The sequence below is a fragment of the Sturnus vulgaris genome, chromosome 14 (genome assembly GCF_052056855.1).
Source record: "Sturnus vulgaris isolate bStuVul1 chromosome 14, bStuVul1.hap1, whole genome shotgun sequence".
Classification (NCBI taxonomy): domain Eukaryota; kingdom Metazoa; phylum Chordata; class Aves; order Passeriformes; family Sturnidae; genus Sturnus; species Sturnus vulgaris.
The window spans coordinates 13,333,557-13,350,083 of NC_142256.1; the positions used below are offsets into that span (position 1 = coordinate 13,333,557).

A 16,527-nucleotide genomic window follows, 5' to 3' on the forward strand; every position below is an offset into this window, starting at 1 on the left:
GATATGGCTCAGGCAAAGGGTAAAGTCAGAACCCTGAATTTTAGGAAAGTAAGGAGAGAAATTCTTAAGATGAGGGTGGTGCAACACTGGAGAAGGTTGCCCAGAGAGGCTGCAGATGCCCCATCTCTAGAAACATTCAAGATCAGGCTGGATGGGGCTCTAAACCTCATCTAGTTGAAAATGTCCCTGTTCATAGCAGGGAGGTTGGACTAAGTGACTCTTAGAGGTTCCTTGTGACCCAAACCAACCTTTGACTCTGTAACCTTGCATGCAGGATGTTCACCTGAAGCTCATGCCGAGCAAAATCAACAATAAATTTAAGAAACATTTAGGATAATACAACCTGATCTCATAGCAATAACCCATAATTGCAGGTATGCTCAAAGAAGCATACAGGCCCACACTGCTGCTTTGGTGAGACAGCATGACATGCTCTGAAAGCAGCTGAACTGCAACCAAAAACCCATCCTCCTCTGTAGTCTGACCTTCCCCTTTGACTCCATGACCCAGCACAGAATGAGATCACAAGATGCCACAGCAGCACACAGGCCTAAGCCTGATCTGAATGTCACCCTCCTGTGACTAGCACTAGCTAAATCACACAGAAGCAATTGGAGAGATGCATACAAAAACTGTCCATCCATCCATCCAGTGAAAACTGAGAGCTGCCAAGAATAAAACTCTGACTGTATGTCCTCTCTGAGGGGATGAATGAATGCAAAAATGAAATACTATGCAAAATGTACCAGCAATAAGATTACTCTGGCCACTGCACACCTTCAGAACAAGTGGAGATACCCAGGCTAAATGAGCTGTGCTCACACTTACAGTAGTTTATTCCATTTTTACTTGCTGTTTTGTTTTTCTTTTGTTTATCTATGATTACAGTCCTTTCACAAGAGACTGGAGAAAAAAAACCCTGTAGTCCAAGCTACTTTCTTCATACACTGTACGATGTTGAAAGGGGGCCCGATTTTTGGGCACATTGTGAGAACCATGAATCACCTCTTCCAGAACTGGTAAAAATATCAGGAGTTAAAATGTTTTGAGAGAAGGATTCCAATGCAGAGTTTCATCAGACTGTTTTCACCACATAGGTACTGTTTAGATCCCATTTCCACCTCTAATACTGAAATTTTAAAAGACTCAGACTTTCTAGGCTCTATCCACAGGTAAAATTTGATTCTGAATTGCTTCTTATTGTATCTCCACATACTTACAGATTATTTCATAAGATCAATAAAAATCTTGATTGTTTACATAGTTTCACTCATAAAAATTTTGTGTTTGGACTTGTTTTGTGAAGTGCCATATACTTTTATGGCACCATATAAATAATACATCATCCAGGGACAGCAACAGCACTGTCACTCAGATTTTCTGTAAAACATCTGAGAGAAGTTTCATGGAATCTACAATCAGGCATCAGGCATAAAAAATAACTCTTATCTAACCCTGATCTGCAGTGCTTAAGTGTAATTCCACATAGAACTCAGCAGCAGAGGTGGCACCACAGAACCTCGGAGCTGGTCTGCACAGGCCCCAGCCATTTGTGCCAGAAGGGAATTCTGTCTCTAATGGTTGGATTCTGTTTCTGATTTGGTCCTGCCTGGAACCACCCCAGCTGGGCAGCAGTACCTGCACTAGCAGGGCTCTCTGTGGTGCAGGGGTGCAGGGGCTGGAGCTGCTCCCGGATCCCATCCTGGCCTGCGGGGTGGCCTCGTGTCCCAGCGCTGGCGGCCACTGCAGGGAGGGCTGGATGCTGTCACTCTTCTGGACTCGGTCCTCGGCCTGGGAAGGACAAAAGCAGCAGCACATTGCACAGAGAGCCCCAGGTCTGTGGGCTGGATGTTGTCTCACAGCAGCACAGAGCACACCACCTCGGATGGACTTTCCCACCAAGGAGGACGGCCCTGGCTCTGTACAAACCACTGTTTCCTCTCCATTTGCAACCCTTCCTTTTCCATCAAGTTTGCAACCTGCAGCAAGGAGAAGGGCCTGAGTTTTCATCTGCTGTATTCCAGGCCACTCCTTTGGCTGCAGGCTGGGATTTTAGCTGGGAGGAATCATCTGTCTATACTAACTTATCTTTGACAACATGCAGCCTGTTTTGCTGTGCATTAATTACCCCCTTCCACAGCATTGACATTACTGCATGCTGCTTTCTACCTTAAAACACTTCTAACACTGTCTTTTGGTATGTTACTTGTACTGTGAGAAAGACTGAGGAACATGATCTAGAAGGAATACATTTCCTGAGGGCATTGCTCATTACAGAAGTCTTTATCCTGTGGTTTTTGACCCCACTACTCTTCTTAATTCCGTTCAACATGACTAATTCCCATTCTCTGGTGTAAATTTTTAGCATATCCTCTGATTCAGCAGCCTGGAAACAGCTCTACACAGTAAACTACAGATTAATGCCATAAAAATACCCTGTTATCTGTGTGGAGGTGGGCATTCTTAATGGTATCTCTCACTATATCTGGATGTTTGTGCCTGTATCAGAAAGGTAAGCATATTCTTAGCACAGCCTAGAAACTGCTGAGGGCATGGAAAATGATTCCACTTAGTCTCACAGATCCCCACTGTTGAAAAAAAGAAGACGAAAACTTTTAAAAAACCCCTTACTAAAAAAAGCAACCACAGCCAAGCACCACGAAGGTCTAGCCCCAGTGAACATGCTCTTCAGGGCACATTTCATGACCTGAAACTTGTAATAATGAAAGGCAAATTTCACCAATAACAAAGAAAAAAATGTAAAAGCCAGATACGATAATTCACCCCCCAGTTCTGTGCCCAATGGAAGATGGCATGAAAGGTTTTATGATCCAGATGCAAACTCATGCAGGTGACACTTTGGGTTTCCAGAACTGATGCTGATCCCCATCCAGGCACTGAGCCAGTGCAGTGTCAGCCTGAGCTTGTCAGCCCAAGCCCCAGCTCCTTCACTCTGGTGCTGGTGGGACCAGACACACACAGAGTGAGCTCACATCTGGGCACAGCTGTGCACGGGAAAATTGTCCCGACCTGCTGGGGGCAGGATAAGCACAATGGCAAAGACAAGGGATTCCCAAGAGAGAGTTCTGTAACCTCAAATATTAAACTTGAGGCTTTGGAGGGCTTTAGGATTTTTTGTTTGTTTTTAATGTCTCAATGAAACAATAATTCTCAAGAGCTTCTGTGTATTGAGAATTGGTCCTAGAAATGGGACCCCTAAACAGTACAAACAAAGTCACTCTTGAGTAGGCCACCACTGTCCCCATGCAGGTCCCTCTCAACAGAGGAACTCACATCTCTCTGCTAATGAACTGGAAAAGATCAGTACCAACAGGAGTAAAATCACTGACTTCCCCATGTTAAAAACAGTTACAACTTTAAAGCATTTTTAGATTGTTACAAATAGTTACGACTGCTGACAAAAAAGTCTCAACCACAAAATGCAGCCCTGTACCACCAATTATCAATTTAGTAGGAAGGACTTGTGACTTCCAAGAAGTTCTGAGATTAAGTAAATAATATTGTATAATATCCTTAAAACTAGAATATATTATTGTAGCCATAATGACAAAAGCCTCATGCTGTGAACCTAAAAAGCAACTAATCTGCAACTAATTACACTGTATTACACCACTAAATTAAAAGTTAGCAGTGGCTGCATACTAAATTCTGTAATGTACTTCATTTTCCTATCAAGGAGTCATTTACAAAACACATGCCAAAACCAGAGATGAGTATCTAAGACAGTATTTTAATGGTTTTTTTGTCTTCTAACGACAATAAAGTAGAAAATAAATTAATCATCTGAGTTGCATTTTCACCCATTAACGGGCTAGCAAAGGCAAAGCTTTTCTGTTGACTTTGATGTCGTATTTAGAAAAAGCAGCTTACTTCTCTATCCACACTCAATTTGCTCTTCAGCTGGAATAAGACCCAACACTCCATCATCAAACAAATACTGATTTCAAGAGCAGTTCATTCAAATTTCAGTAACGATTTGTTTAATCAGTCAGTACAATAAAGCCTTTAGAGCCAGGGCATTTGTGGTTTTCACAGTTAGGTTGTATTTCAAATAGAATTACTCTCGTTTTCACAAACTGCTCCTCTAACAAGGAGCTTAGTATCTTTTGTTTTCCTGACTTCACGTTGCTGTCTGGATGTTTGCAGACCCTATTCAGTTTCTGAAATTCATCATTTCACCAATCCTAGCATTTACATTTAACTATTTATCAATGCAGGACATTTCAGCCCAGGGAATAGTTGCAGCACACATACACAAGATGACAAAGATGGTACCTGCTTAAAGACAGCAGCAAGGTGTTAAGAAGCTGCACTGCATTTCTCCTATTTACACGTGTATGAGTCTCCTCAAGCCTCTGTCTGGGCATTTTGGGAAGATACTTTGCCATGACTGCAGAGAACATCACAACCACTCTTCTACTGAGGAGGCACCTGTGAGCTGCTGCGATTTTTGACCCAGACTTTAGTGACACAACAAATCACACACCAGCTGTGGAACTGGGTTAACCAGCTGGGATTATATAAAAAAGCATGGTAGGACTGAGGAGATAATGTATGGAAATGGACCCAGAGCTTTTCATGATATGGTGACAGTAATCAGAATGAGTTGGTGGGTAGAAATTCTGTCAGAGTTAGCAAAGAAGGAAAACTGACTACAGTACAGGCTGACTATGGCTGATCCATCAAACCTTATCCTGGGACATAAAAACCAAGAGAAGCTGTCACAGCATGCTTGCTGGGGCACAGAGATCTGTGCCTGGGTCAATTCTGTGAACCCTAATATCAGGCAAAGACCTCTATTAAACCTCAGGTGGTATTACTTTATTTCAGGCCTCTTTGAAAGACAAGGCAATGACACCTACTTAACCAGAAGAGCCTCGTTTCTCCACTCACCCATGAAACCCTTCTCTCAGCTCAAGCAGAAGTGACAGAACAATTCTTCCTTTCCTTATCCTCTGAATTTTAATGGAAACTGAAAACTGTAGCATAAGTGTGTAGTAAGGCAGGTCAAGCCCCAGATGTAGGTTTAAAGATCAGTCTGCTCTCTGCTTCAGCATTCCTACAGAATCATAAACAACAAAGCACCAAAATGCTGCCCTGGCCAAGCCAGTACCTCTTTGCTTGTGCTGCTTGATGGAGGATGCAGTCCTGCATTTGAACTCTTGGAAGGCTCCTTCTTCTTCTGCTTGTGGTCATGCTGGAGAGACAGCAGCTGTGTCTGATCTTTGGGGAGAGTTCGGTGCATCTTCCTGTTGTGCTGCACATCTTCCATCTTCTGAAAGCAGATAGTGATGAACCTCAGAGACAACGGGACAATCAAGCTGCCTGCTGGAAATAGTGACTTTTCAAAGAACAAAGCGACCACAATTCCAGCAGGGCTGACAGAAGAGTCAGAACCCCGAGCAACAGGAAGAATAAATTGGCACCAAACATTGTTTGGCTTTTTAGACAGCAGGTCAGAAAATCATATTTGTTCTTTTTACTTTTCCTAAAACCAGAGGTCTTTAATCAAAGACTGTATGCTTCTGTTTGATTACAAATCAATTTGCAGCTAAAACATTAGAAAAATATTGTGGCCAAGGTGACAGACTTGATAATGACAGTTCAACATTAAAATTGACCTATGTTCCATTGTTTTTGTGAAAAAGAAATGGTCCTGGTTAAAACATGAATGCAAAATGGGGACCGGAGATTTAACCTCAGTTTTAGCTGATGCCGGAAGCTTTCAGGGTAAAGGAATTTTAATCAGAACATTTCAGCACAGAGAAGAAGCAGGGACAAAAGTGGGAGAGGCAATGTCCCTGCTGTAGACAAGGAGAGTGACTCAGTAACATCTAAGTTAACTAAAAGGAAGGCTGAATCTGAGAACAAGAGGCAGTAAATGCATTCGTGAAGTCCCTCCTTGGTCCATGACTCAGAGGATGGGAACACCCTCAGGGAACTGAGAAAGACATCAGATACAGAACAGGGAGCTTGCAAACAGCAAACACCCTCTTCATACCTGCTTCTTTTCTAATTTCCTCTGTCCATCTACTATGAAGTATTCATCTTCCACAGCCCTTTTATCTTCTTTACCCCTTTCCTCTTTCCTCTGACTGACCTTCGCCTCTGGCCACCTCTGCTCACACTCCTGCTGCCTTCGTAGCTCCTGCTCTCGCCTCTGGTGCTGGAAGAAAGCCAGGGAATAACATTGTTTATTTTACTTTACTTTAGTACCCACCAATTACCGATGCCAATGCTCATAAATCACAAGGCCCATTTCCTGCTCTGCAGTCACTGAAGGGGAGACACCTGACACACCACAGAGCAGAAGTGGGCAGGGACAAGCTGCCACCACCGTGACTGCCAAACCTGAAGTGAAACCTCTGCCCTTTTGGCAGCCCAGGGCAGATCTATCACTTCTGAGAGATCTCCCTGACAGCTGGCAACTAATCTAATGACAAATGTCTTCCCAACATTTCAAGAAGGAAGGGGTTTTTTCCTTTCCAGAGAGTTCCCATTTTGCTAGAGCAGCACTGTGCTTCACAAATGTAAGCTCTGAAGTGCTCACACAATGATCGAGTTTTGTCAGATACTCAAGACAAGAGATGTGGTGGTGGTCTTTGTGTTGTGTCACTGCTGGGGTGTGTCCAGAGAGGGGCAACAGAGCCGTGGAGGAGTCTGGAGCACAGATTTGATGGGGGGAAGCTGAAGGAGCTGAGGGTGTTCAGCTGGAGAAAAGGAGGCTCAGGGGGGACCTTATTGCTCTGCACAACTCCCTGAAAGGTGGTTGTGGCAGGTGGGGGTCAGGCTCTTCTCCCAGGTAACAAACAAATTGTGCCATAGGAGGTTTAGATTGGATATTAGGAAAAATTTGTTTACTGAAAGGCTGGTCAAGCATTGGAACAGACTGCCCAGGGAAGCGATGGAACCACCTCTCCTGCAAGTGTTAATAAAAGTATGTGGATGTGGCACTAAGGACCAAAATATAGTGGTGGACATGTCAGTGCTGTGTTAATGGCTGGACTGGATCCTAGAGGTCTTTTCCAACCTTAATGGTTCTGTAATTTTATGATTTAGCTCTGCCTCTAAGACAACAGTGTGTCAGGCAGCTGAAAAAGCAACCAGCTGTCTTTTAATATCTTAAACAAAGGCAGGGCCAAGACTCTGGACCAGACCAACAGACTGGGAAATGCATATGAGGAAGAAATGGGGATCTCTTACCCCATCTGCCAAGGCAACCATCACCAAACCTACTCAAGCAAAATGCCCTTCCTCTTCTGCTCACTGAGTTCAGGGCAGGTTACCAGCAGGAAAAGGACAGAGTCCATCTAAAACCATTGTGTTCAAAAGTGACACAGCTCTCCCAAGGTGCAAGACTACGATCCAGGTTGAGCTGACAATTTAACACAGCCCTCTTGCCTTGCAAAGCCTACTCCTTACAGGTGCATTTTTAATTTGTGATGAGACACGGAATAACAACACAAGCCAGCCCCCTACATCCTCCAGCCTCCTCCTCTGCTCCTTCTGCTGCTCGATGCGCTTCTGCCGCTCTGCCAGCAGCTGCTTCTTGTACTTCTCCTGGTCCTTCAGCTGCTGCTGCTGCCGGTGAGGGTCAGAACGGTTTTTGTTCTCCTGCTGCAGCCTCAGAAATTCACGGCGGAGAGTTGACTCCCCCGGGAGATTAACTATGGAGCTGAAACAAAGAGGAGGTTTCTACATGACAAAACATAGCGTTAAAGAGACAATAAGAGGTGCTTTGGGAATGTTTGTTGCTCTGTTAGCAAATTGTGATACATCTCCAGCAGCTGACTCTACAGCCACACTTGGTGTGCTACAAACCAGCCTGAAGCTGATTACTGGGTCCTTCATTTGAGTTTCCCCCTTACTGCAAGGAAACTAAAGCAGCAGCTTATTACAGACATTTTATACTCAGCAGTTATGTTTGACAGCTACAAAACAGTTAAAGCTACCAAAGGGGACCCAGGAGATTAGGGATTCAGAGCAAGTTAAGAAAGCCGTTCTGGCTGAGGAGAGCTGCCTTCAATGAGAATAGCTTGGGCAGTCAAATTTTCTATTTCAGTAATAAAATTAACCTTGGTTCTCCTTCATCTTCATTCAGCTCATCATCTTCCTCCTCACTTCCACTGTAATCATAGTCCGTTTCTTCTGAAGAAGAGAAAAAGCAAACACCAGATGAGGATGCTGTTATTTAAGACATGATCTTGAACTTTGTTTTTGAGCATTCAGCCTCAACTTAGCCTTAAGGAGGAATTGGAAATTAAAAGTCACATGTTGTACTGGGAGGCTGAGGGGAGACAAAATATCCATGTACATAATTCAAAATCTAGTTCAGATAATGATTCAGGGCAGCCCCTTTACACACACCCACCTTTTCCCGTGACTGACTGTATTGGTTTTGCAAAACTAACCTACTTCCATAATCTGAAACAAATTAGGCTAAACCCACAGAGAAACCCAACACCCACAGCACCACCAGCAGAGGGGTTCTTCAAAAAGACATTTAGCTAGGATATAAAAGCCTGCACTGCCCTGCTCTGCTGCTCTGTACCTGTGTCATGGCTCTGCTGAGGCCACCACTAAAAACAGGTGTACTAAATCCTTTTGTATCAAAGGGAATAATTAAGTAAGCGAAAAAGAAAACAAAATCTAATATTAGTTTTAGCAAAAAGTTTCAAAAACTGACTCATAGTTTTAAAGTTCTCTTCAAGACTGACATGGAGGCAGTTTTTACAGGATAATTTCAAACTGGTTCTAACCTGCATTGTTGGTGGTATCATATGCTAAATTGGGACTTCATTTTTTTTTAAGTTACTATTTTGAAGTATGTAGTCTGGCAATTCCACACCATTCTCCTTTTCAAGAGAGTTTTGATTAAAAATAGCATTTTCAGGTCAAAATATAACTATTTATGAAGAAGTGACTGTTATCTTTGCACTCCTCCACCCATCTCAAGGGCATTTATGAGAAATTCTAACTCACTATCTTTCCATTTCAGTGTGCTTTGAGATTCATAGTTGAAAGAGGCAACAGAATTTGCAACTGCTACTGGAGTCAGTAAATCTACTTTGCAACACAATTTCATTTTAGGTGCAAATAGTCCTTTTGTCAAATCAGAGCATTTTTAAGACACCTTGCAACACCATGGTGCTTTCCAAGTTTGCTCTCACAGTCCCTGATCCTCACAGTGTTTCTGGCAGTATAAAACACACTGAAGGTGAAAAGGGGAGAGAGGGCAGGGTCATTGGTCAACATGCACAGTCATTTTCACAAGTATCACCCCCATTCCTGCACTGCTTCTTCCAGCTTTTGTGCTGAAGGATAAGGCTGGCATTTGGAACAAACATAAACTCTCTTTTTCCTCATACACACTATGAAGGATGTGATTCATTATGACATCTGTATTTCACTGGAGCTGCTCCAGATCTCTTTTGTGCACTCCATTGCAAAACACTTAAAGAGTCCTGCTGCCCCCAAGGAACTCACAAGACAAAATTATACGGAGATCCAACAGGTAAATCAATTTGATCTAGGACAGAAATATGAACTGAGAGATCAGGAAACGCTGCTCAAGAAAGCAGAGACCTAGACTTGGAGTCCTTGCTCCCTGCTAGCAGGGCTCCTCTCAGTAACTCAGGGTTCCAATGACTTTAGCACTAAAACACCATTAAGGACCCAAGCTTTGACAAAGAAATCTTCAAAACGGCCCCACTATCAAGGACAACGCTTCCTCAATTTTCCTGGTTCTAGTGTTTCAGCTGCATCTGCCTTGTGCTCTGCTGCCAAAATCTGAAGAGGACATGCTCTCTGAAGTACCCTTTATTTAGGTTTTGCCATGTTACCCTTTTCTCCTTTTTTCTTCCTTGTCCTGTCCAGGTGATCCTTCAGCATGATGCGCACTTGCCGCTCGTTCTGCATGTCCCGGATGAAGGAATGCTTCAGCAGGGTCTCCGTGGATGGACGATGCAAATAATGCTTCACAAGGCAGCTTTCAACAAAATTCAGGAACTTCTTTGACCTAAAAAAGACAAAACAGTGGAGAAAGACCAATAATCCTTTTCAACTTGTGGACCAAGAACTACCCCTGAGTGGTGGAAAGCTCTAAATTTGCAAGGTTTCCTTCTACACTGGAACTGAGAGACACAATTTGAGTTCTGCTACCAGTGAGACTCCTGAGACCAGCACAGTGCTGAAGGTGAACTCCACCTCATGACCCTCTCAGAGGAGTTGTTACCTTGAATTTACATCCTGATCAACAAAACCACAATCTGGCCAACACAAACCTTTCAAAAATGCCCTCGACCTTTTGATAAGGTGAAGATTTTCTTTATACACTTAATTTAAAACAAAAAGTAATTCTCCGTGGGGCAGGTGACTGCCATTAGCTCCACAATATCCAAGCAATCTTCTGATGAAGCCCTGACCCCATCAGCACATCTGAGCCTTCTTTGCTTATCCTGGAATTTCGGCCACAGACACCAAAATGGAACAACTTCCACAGTTTAGGCAGAGTTCAAAAGAAAGGTCTTGCTTCCCAAAGGTAAACTATATCTTCCCTCTGGCTCAATCCAGCTCTTAGAAATCACCTCCTAGACAACTACATGATTTAACAAAATCATTGTCTCTGGACAAGAGAGCTAAAAGCCCTCCTAAGCCCACTGAAGCAAAAATGCAGGTTTTTTTACACATCTCTTTACCATTTTCTGGATTTCAGCTTTGGGGGCGGGTTCCTTGGGATGAGGAAGAGTGCTCTCATGGGATGCATGTCACACAAGGCTGCAAAGGAAGCCACAAATTATGGAAGGATGCATATACCCCCTGTGACCTCACTTCCCACTTCCAACATCACAGTATCTGTCCCAGAACCCCACTAGGAGCCAACCAAATTCACATTACAGCCAAGAAATCAAGTCTCTGAGTACATAGAGATTTCCAGCTAAAAGAGACTCAAAAGAAGGGCTGCAAGGCAAGAACAACTTTCTTCATATTTTCTATATTTATAGCTTTGGAAGGACATAAAAAAGCTCACGTTTTCCATACACAAAAGTGTGTTTGCACATAAACAGATGTTAAAGCTGAGATTGAAATACTGATGTAGTTATTATGTCTGGCTTCTGGTTTCAGATAAATTATAAGCTCCATTCTAACCAAACTCTTTGCCACATTGTCCATGGCATAGGAGAAAACCCAGGATGAAGAAAAGCTGATCCAAAGCACAGAGCTCATAACCTGCACCGTGGCACAGAGCAGAGTGACTGAGCACACATTTCATCCATCCTGTGCTCTGGGAATGGCAGCACCATTATCAGACAATTTTCCACTCCTGCATTCTGAAGCTACCTTCTCTCCAGCCCACAGTACTTCTCTTTAGGGCTACTGTTGTGGAAAGTTGAAGCTATGAGGAACTCAGCAGAAAGCAAATACATCCCATCTATCCCAGGCACTTTGTATGGAATTCGGAGTGTGTTCTATCTGGCAGGGAGAAATGTTGAGAGTAAAAGGTCTTCCTTCAGCAAACAGAGCTACTGAATGGCAGCAGATAGGAACTGCATGGAGGTTGATTTCTTACCATATTTAGGTGTTCAGCAGTGATGCTCTTAACAGAAATGGACTTAAAGCATTATAGAACCAGTAGAAGTGAGAAGACTGTGCTCTGGCAAAGCTTTCCCTATGTTCTATTAATTTCTCTGTCTGCCTCCACCTGCAATAGTTTCTCACATTTGGTTCTGGCTTTGACTTTTTCCGTGGTATATTCAATAATGTATGATACAGTGGAAATGAGGGGCAGAAGTCTGGTTTCTAGCTCTGGGTCCCCGACACTCTTGTACTATAGTAAACAAAACACAAGGCAACAGGATATAATTCACAGCATGTCCCTGTCAAGACTAGGGAAAACATCAAATACATGAGGAACTGGCATGCAAAATTACAAAGTCTCTCCCAGAGAAAACTCCCCATGGACTCATGTCTTGGGACTAAGCTTCAGTCAGGCTAAAGCACAGGGTCTGAAAGTGTTCCTGAACTCCAGCTGGCTCCTGCTAGAAACCAAGTCTGATGGGAGAACAGCCAAGTGGGTTGTTTAAAAGCAGCCTACGTGCTCTCAGGCTCAGGCCATAGGATGATGGATTTCAGCTCCCGTGCTCTCAGCAGTGACTGGATACCCCACACATCCCATCTGTCTGCAGGAGCTGGGGCAAAGCCACCAGCCCTCCATGCAAACAGAAATGCACAAGGACTTTGCACCCCCAGATCTCTGCCTGACCTGCAAGAGGCTCTCTGGGGCAGCAGGCTGTAAAACTGCACCCATCTGCAGTCAGCCTGACAGTGTGGTCAGGGATCAAAGCCATTACATGCGAGTAAATATCATATTAGTCCCAAAATCTGTGAGAAACAAGTCAGTTTCAGAGCAAAAAAACCAACTTTTAGGCCTACCTTCTTCCACTGTTTTTTTTAGTGACCTAAACCCAAAGCCACTCCAGCCAGTATTTTCTGCTAACATATCCATCACTTCTGCTTAGCTGTATCCACAGGCAGCAATCAACAAACTGATGCTAACAAGAACTTTAAGAAAAGAAGTTTTGTTTTCCCAGGAGATAAAGGCAAGGAATCAAAACATATACTGAAAGAGTCTAAAAGGAAGAAGAACATAATAGAGTCCAAATGAGAAAAAGTCATAGAGTGTTTTTAAAGATACAGACAGAACCAGAACTCTGTGCATCAGTGCATTAGCCAAGCATGAGGTATTTTAACAAAGAACACCCCCACCTTTATACCAAATCACTTACGAGGAGCTCCTTCAGCCATTTCAATAGCAGTGATTCCCAGAGACCACAGGTCACTCTGCAGGAAAAGAAACAATGCACATTGCAGCTTGCAGCATTCAAGTTTGTTTGTTTCATTTGTTTGCTTTCTTCTTAGTTTTGGGGTTTTTTTTACAGTTTCCCTAGATCTCTCCTGGATCATGTTGTTTTACTTGGAGTGACAAATATTCTGTTACCTCCCACTCCCTACTGAGCTTTGAGGAAACGTGCTAATAGCCAGAACCTTCCCATTTCCCATGCAACTCTGAACAGCTGATCTCTCATTTAAGCAGTCAGCCCCAAAATGCAGACCTTCTGCATTCAAACAACAAGAATCAGACAGAATATACCAGGCACTGTTTAAATATGTGTCTTAGATCTGTTTTCATGAGGCAGCAAGACACAGCAGTGCCTCGCCCTTCTCCTTCTGGCCAAAAATAATTCTTGGCCTTAATGCTTATTTCAGAGCAGTCATTGCTGAGTTTCTACACTGATGGAACAGGAATGATTGTCAGGCCTTGGGGTCTGACATTGTCTGTACAAAGTCTCTAGTCACACATTTTTGGGCACATGAGAGAAGAGTACATCATGCAGTTAGATTTATGCCACAGTGTATGTTCAGTTCAGTTAACAGAGTGGAGTTCTCTTAATCAGCTGATCTGGATGCCAAGGGCCAGGTTTTGATCACGGAAGGTAAATTGCAACCACCATTAGTGGCTGTAAAAACTTCACACATTTCCACTTGATTAATCGTGTGCATTATTTCACTCTTCTTTGTGTCTAAATGTAGCCAAATGAGAGGCACGTGGCCAAACCAACTTGCAGAGCTTCTCTAAAACTTATCTTTAAAAAAACCCCAGAGTGACTGAAAACCTTCAAATATTAGAAGGAATAAACCATTAATGAATAGCAGCTCATACCCAGCCCAGCACTCTAAATCTAATTTTATCGGAGTCCTCTCAGTCCAGCTGCTCTGAACTCTTCACACAAGCTAAAAGCCAGTTCACATCCCAGTTTGTGGAGGGATTCAGCAACAAAACTGGTGGAGATTTCATAGATCCATAATCCTGACTTGTTGCTAAATAAATGACTGAAAGTTAAGAGTCTTCAAGGGGTAGTACTGCAGGTTTTGAGGACAGTGAGAGAAATATCCAGGCTACAAGGAATTTTGGTTTGGACTTCCAAAGCATGAGAGGCAGACAGGTGTAAAGGAGGATGACAGCAGAGTTTGTAGAGCTCAGTGTGTATACAAACATATTTATTTATGTGGGTATATTTGTACTCGTTTTGTCTTGTTTGTTTGTTCTGGTATTTTTGAAGAGCAAGAAGTTACAGAGTAGCTTCCTGTTACTTAGCCCATCCTATCAGGTATAAGTCTGTGGGAAAGAACAGCTCTGTGCCACCTTCTGAGTCACAGCACTGTTTGCAAAAGTGCTTCCAAAACCCTCTGCTGATCAGTTTTAAACTACCATCTGCAGTATTTATTTGGAAGCAGAAAACCAGGATTACTACTGAAGGCAAAGAAAGATCAAGAGTTAGGGGTGCACATCCTTTAAGATTATATCTTCTGGTAAGTACACATTTGGAGAAGGAAATCAACTGGGGACAGGGAATGAAGACAAAAGAGTAACTTCTTGAGGTTTCAGTAGAAGATTGATATGATATGGAAAAAAATATAAAATTCTTTAGTCATGACTGACACACACAGCATGACCTCCCTGGGCCAGTGCAGCACAGGTCTCAGCAAAGGAGAATCACAGCCTCTGAATCACTAGGAAATGGAAGCAATATCAGATTCTTCTCATAAATATTTCTAAAGCCACAATTGGAAGGAGAGGAACAAAGTAGCAATGGAGAGAACTAAAAGAGTGACTGCAGGGTCACCCAGAAGATACCTGCTCACAAAGGCATCCCTGGAGAACATGCTGCATGCTAAGGACAAGAGGCAATGCCCACAAACTGAAATACAGGAAATTCTGTGCCTTCTCACCCTGCCACTGACCAGAAATCATTCTGGGATGGGAAACCACTTGCAGTCACATGCTCATGAATGAGCAAAGGGATACTAATTACTGCCAATTAACTGAGGATTCACAGCTGAGTACAGAGCAAAACGGCTCTACCACAGTGTGCAGTAACTTACCATATTAATATTACACTACTTCAAGTATTCCTTTGGAACTCCTCTCATTCTTTCTTTTCTCTCCAGACCCGCAACCTTCTTAGTACTTTTTTTATTGCAGGGAGGTCAAAGAAAGTGTATTTCATGTATTAAAAAATCAGAAAAAATACTCACAGTGAAACTTCACTCTTAAAAAGAGCCTCCACCCACATATTAAAATACTTGTGTTTGTACAGTTCTAGTACTATTGTGGTTTAAAAGGCAGGAAGTTTGAACTTTTCAAATGAGCAGGATTTCAGCAATAACCCACATGTTTTCTTACCTTATGGAGTGTTTGTCACTTACTCTGTAATCATATGTAGAGTCTGGGTTCTCCTCACAGGCAATGACCTCGGGTGCCATCCAATACGGGGTGCCAATAAATGTGTTTCTTCTCCCAATAGTCCTGTCCAGCTGAGCACTTACACCAAAATCCACTGAAAAGTCAAGAAGAGGTAAAGAAATTAGCAAAAAGTTGTATCCACATGGCAGAGTGTGTGCTTGGTCACTTTCATACTTTTTAGAACATCAAATCTTTGGGCTACAATATTTATGAAATCTATAGTTCCTCCAGCACGTCTGATCCAATAGTTGAAATTTCACTGCCTTTTTTTTTCCCTTCTTTTTGCCAGAAGAATTAAATAAACAGCATGCTAAATCTGCCTGGTGGGTTACAGCAAGAGGAATTGCTCTACCAAGACATTATGGAATAATTGATGCTTAATTTAAATGCTACACTGAGTAGGACTCATGGTCTTCAACTAGACTGAAAGAAAAACAGTATCTACATGCAAGGCAAATTTGGATGTGTCTAATATAGGCACTCTTGAAAGCTGGAAATAACCACCACATCACTTCATTTTGAGGTCTCTAGAATAAATCCTTCCCTGTGTTCATACACTATCTCAGAACAAACTGGAGAATCTACTACTTTATTCTCATCTTTGATCATTATAATGAGTGAATTGTGTGGTTCTCTTAGTCCTGAAAAGAGTGAAACTTCCACAAGGACTGTATAGAAAAATGATTTTGTTCAAATATGAAAAGGGTCTATACAAGCAGTAATTATGTGACTGTATTTCTCTTTGAACAAAACCCCAAGATACACTAATTGGATCCACTGGGATAGCACTGGAGTGGTATTCACAAAGGAGACAAAGGAAGGGGGAAAGAGAAGGACTGAAAGGAGACAGCCCCGTGGTTACCATCAAGGAGCAGATTTTCTCATTGATGTTGCCTCACTGCAGATTATCTGCAAACCAAAATAATTTGTAGTGCTATAATTTCATACGCCTGCTTAGCAAACTTCTCCAAGAAGAAGGTGGACTTGACCTTTGGGACCATTCTGTGCTTCTGATGGGAAGTGCAAACTCACACTGAGGTGGAATAGAATTGAATTGAGAACCTCTTGGCTTTCTAGCTTCTTTGCCTCAAGACACGTGAGCTAAATCTCTCTGGAAACGACTTTCTTTTTCTTATTTTTTAAAATCATTATACTTAGTAAATCTGTTTCATCTTTACCCAGAGTTAGAGAGGTTTAACTGT

General features: G+C 42.6%; 1 protein-coding gene across 6 annotated transcripts in view; it reads right to left on the bottom strand.

The window, feature by feature from the left end:
- Window positions 1-16,527, bottom strand: part of NRK (Nik related kinase) — a 91,613-nt gene that overhangs the window by 36,263 nt on the left and 38,823 nt on the right. For 2 of the 6 annotated variants that reach the window (XR_015806761.1, XM_014887017.2), the window contains exons 7-15: window positions 15,289-15,419; window positions 12,807-12,861; window positions 10,719-10,797; window positions 9,864-10,039; window positions 8,097-8,169; window positions 7,501-7,696; window positions 6,023-6,187; window positions 5,135-5,296; window positions 1,639-1,791 (exon numbers count right to left, since the gene is read on the bottom strand). Coding sequence is in view for 5 of the 6 variants with exons in the window: in XM_014887017.2 (XP_014742503.2) it covers window positions 1,639-1,791; window positions 5,135-5,296; window positions 6,023-6,187; window positions 7,501-7,696; window positions 8,097-8,169; window positions 9,864-10,039; window positions 10,719-10,797; window positions 12,807-12,861; window positions 15,289-15,419 (1,190 nt within the window). In the remaining variant the exon portion in view is untranslated. The remainder of the gene's footprint in view (window positions 1-1,638; window positions 1,792-5,134; window positions 5,297-6,022; window positions 6,188-7,500; window positions 7,697-8,096; window positions 8,170-9,863; window positions 10,040-10,718; window positions 10,798-12,806; window positions 12,862-15,288; window positions 15,420-16,527) is intronic. The other 4 variants (XM_014887040.2, XM_014887029.2, XM_088173182.1 and 1 more) reach the window with 4 other exon arrangements.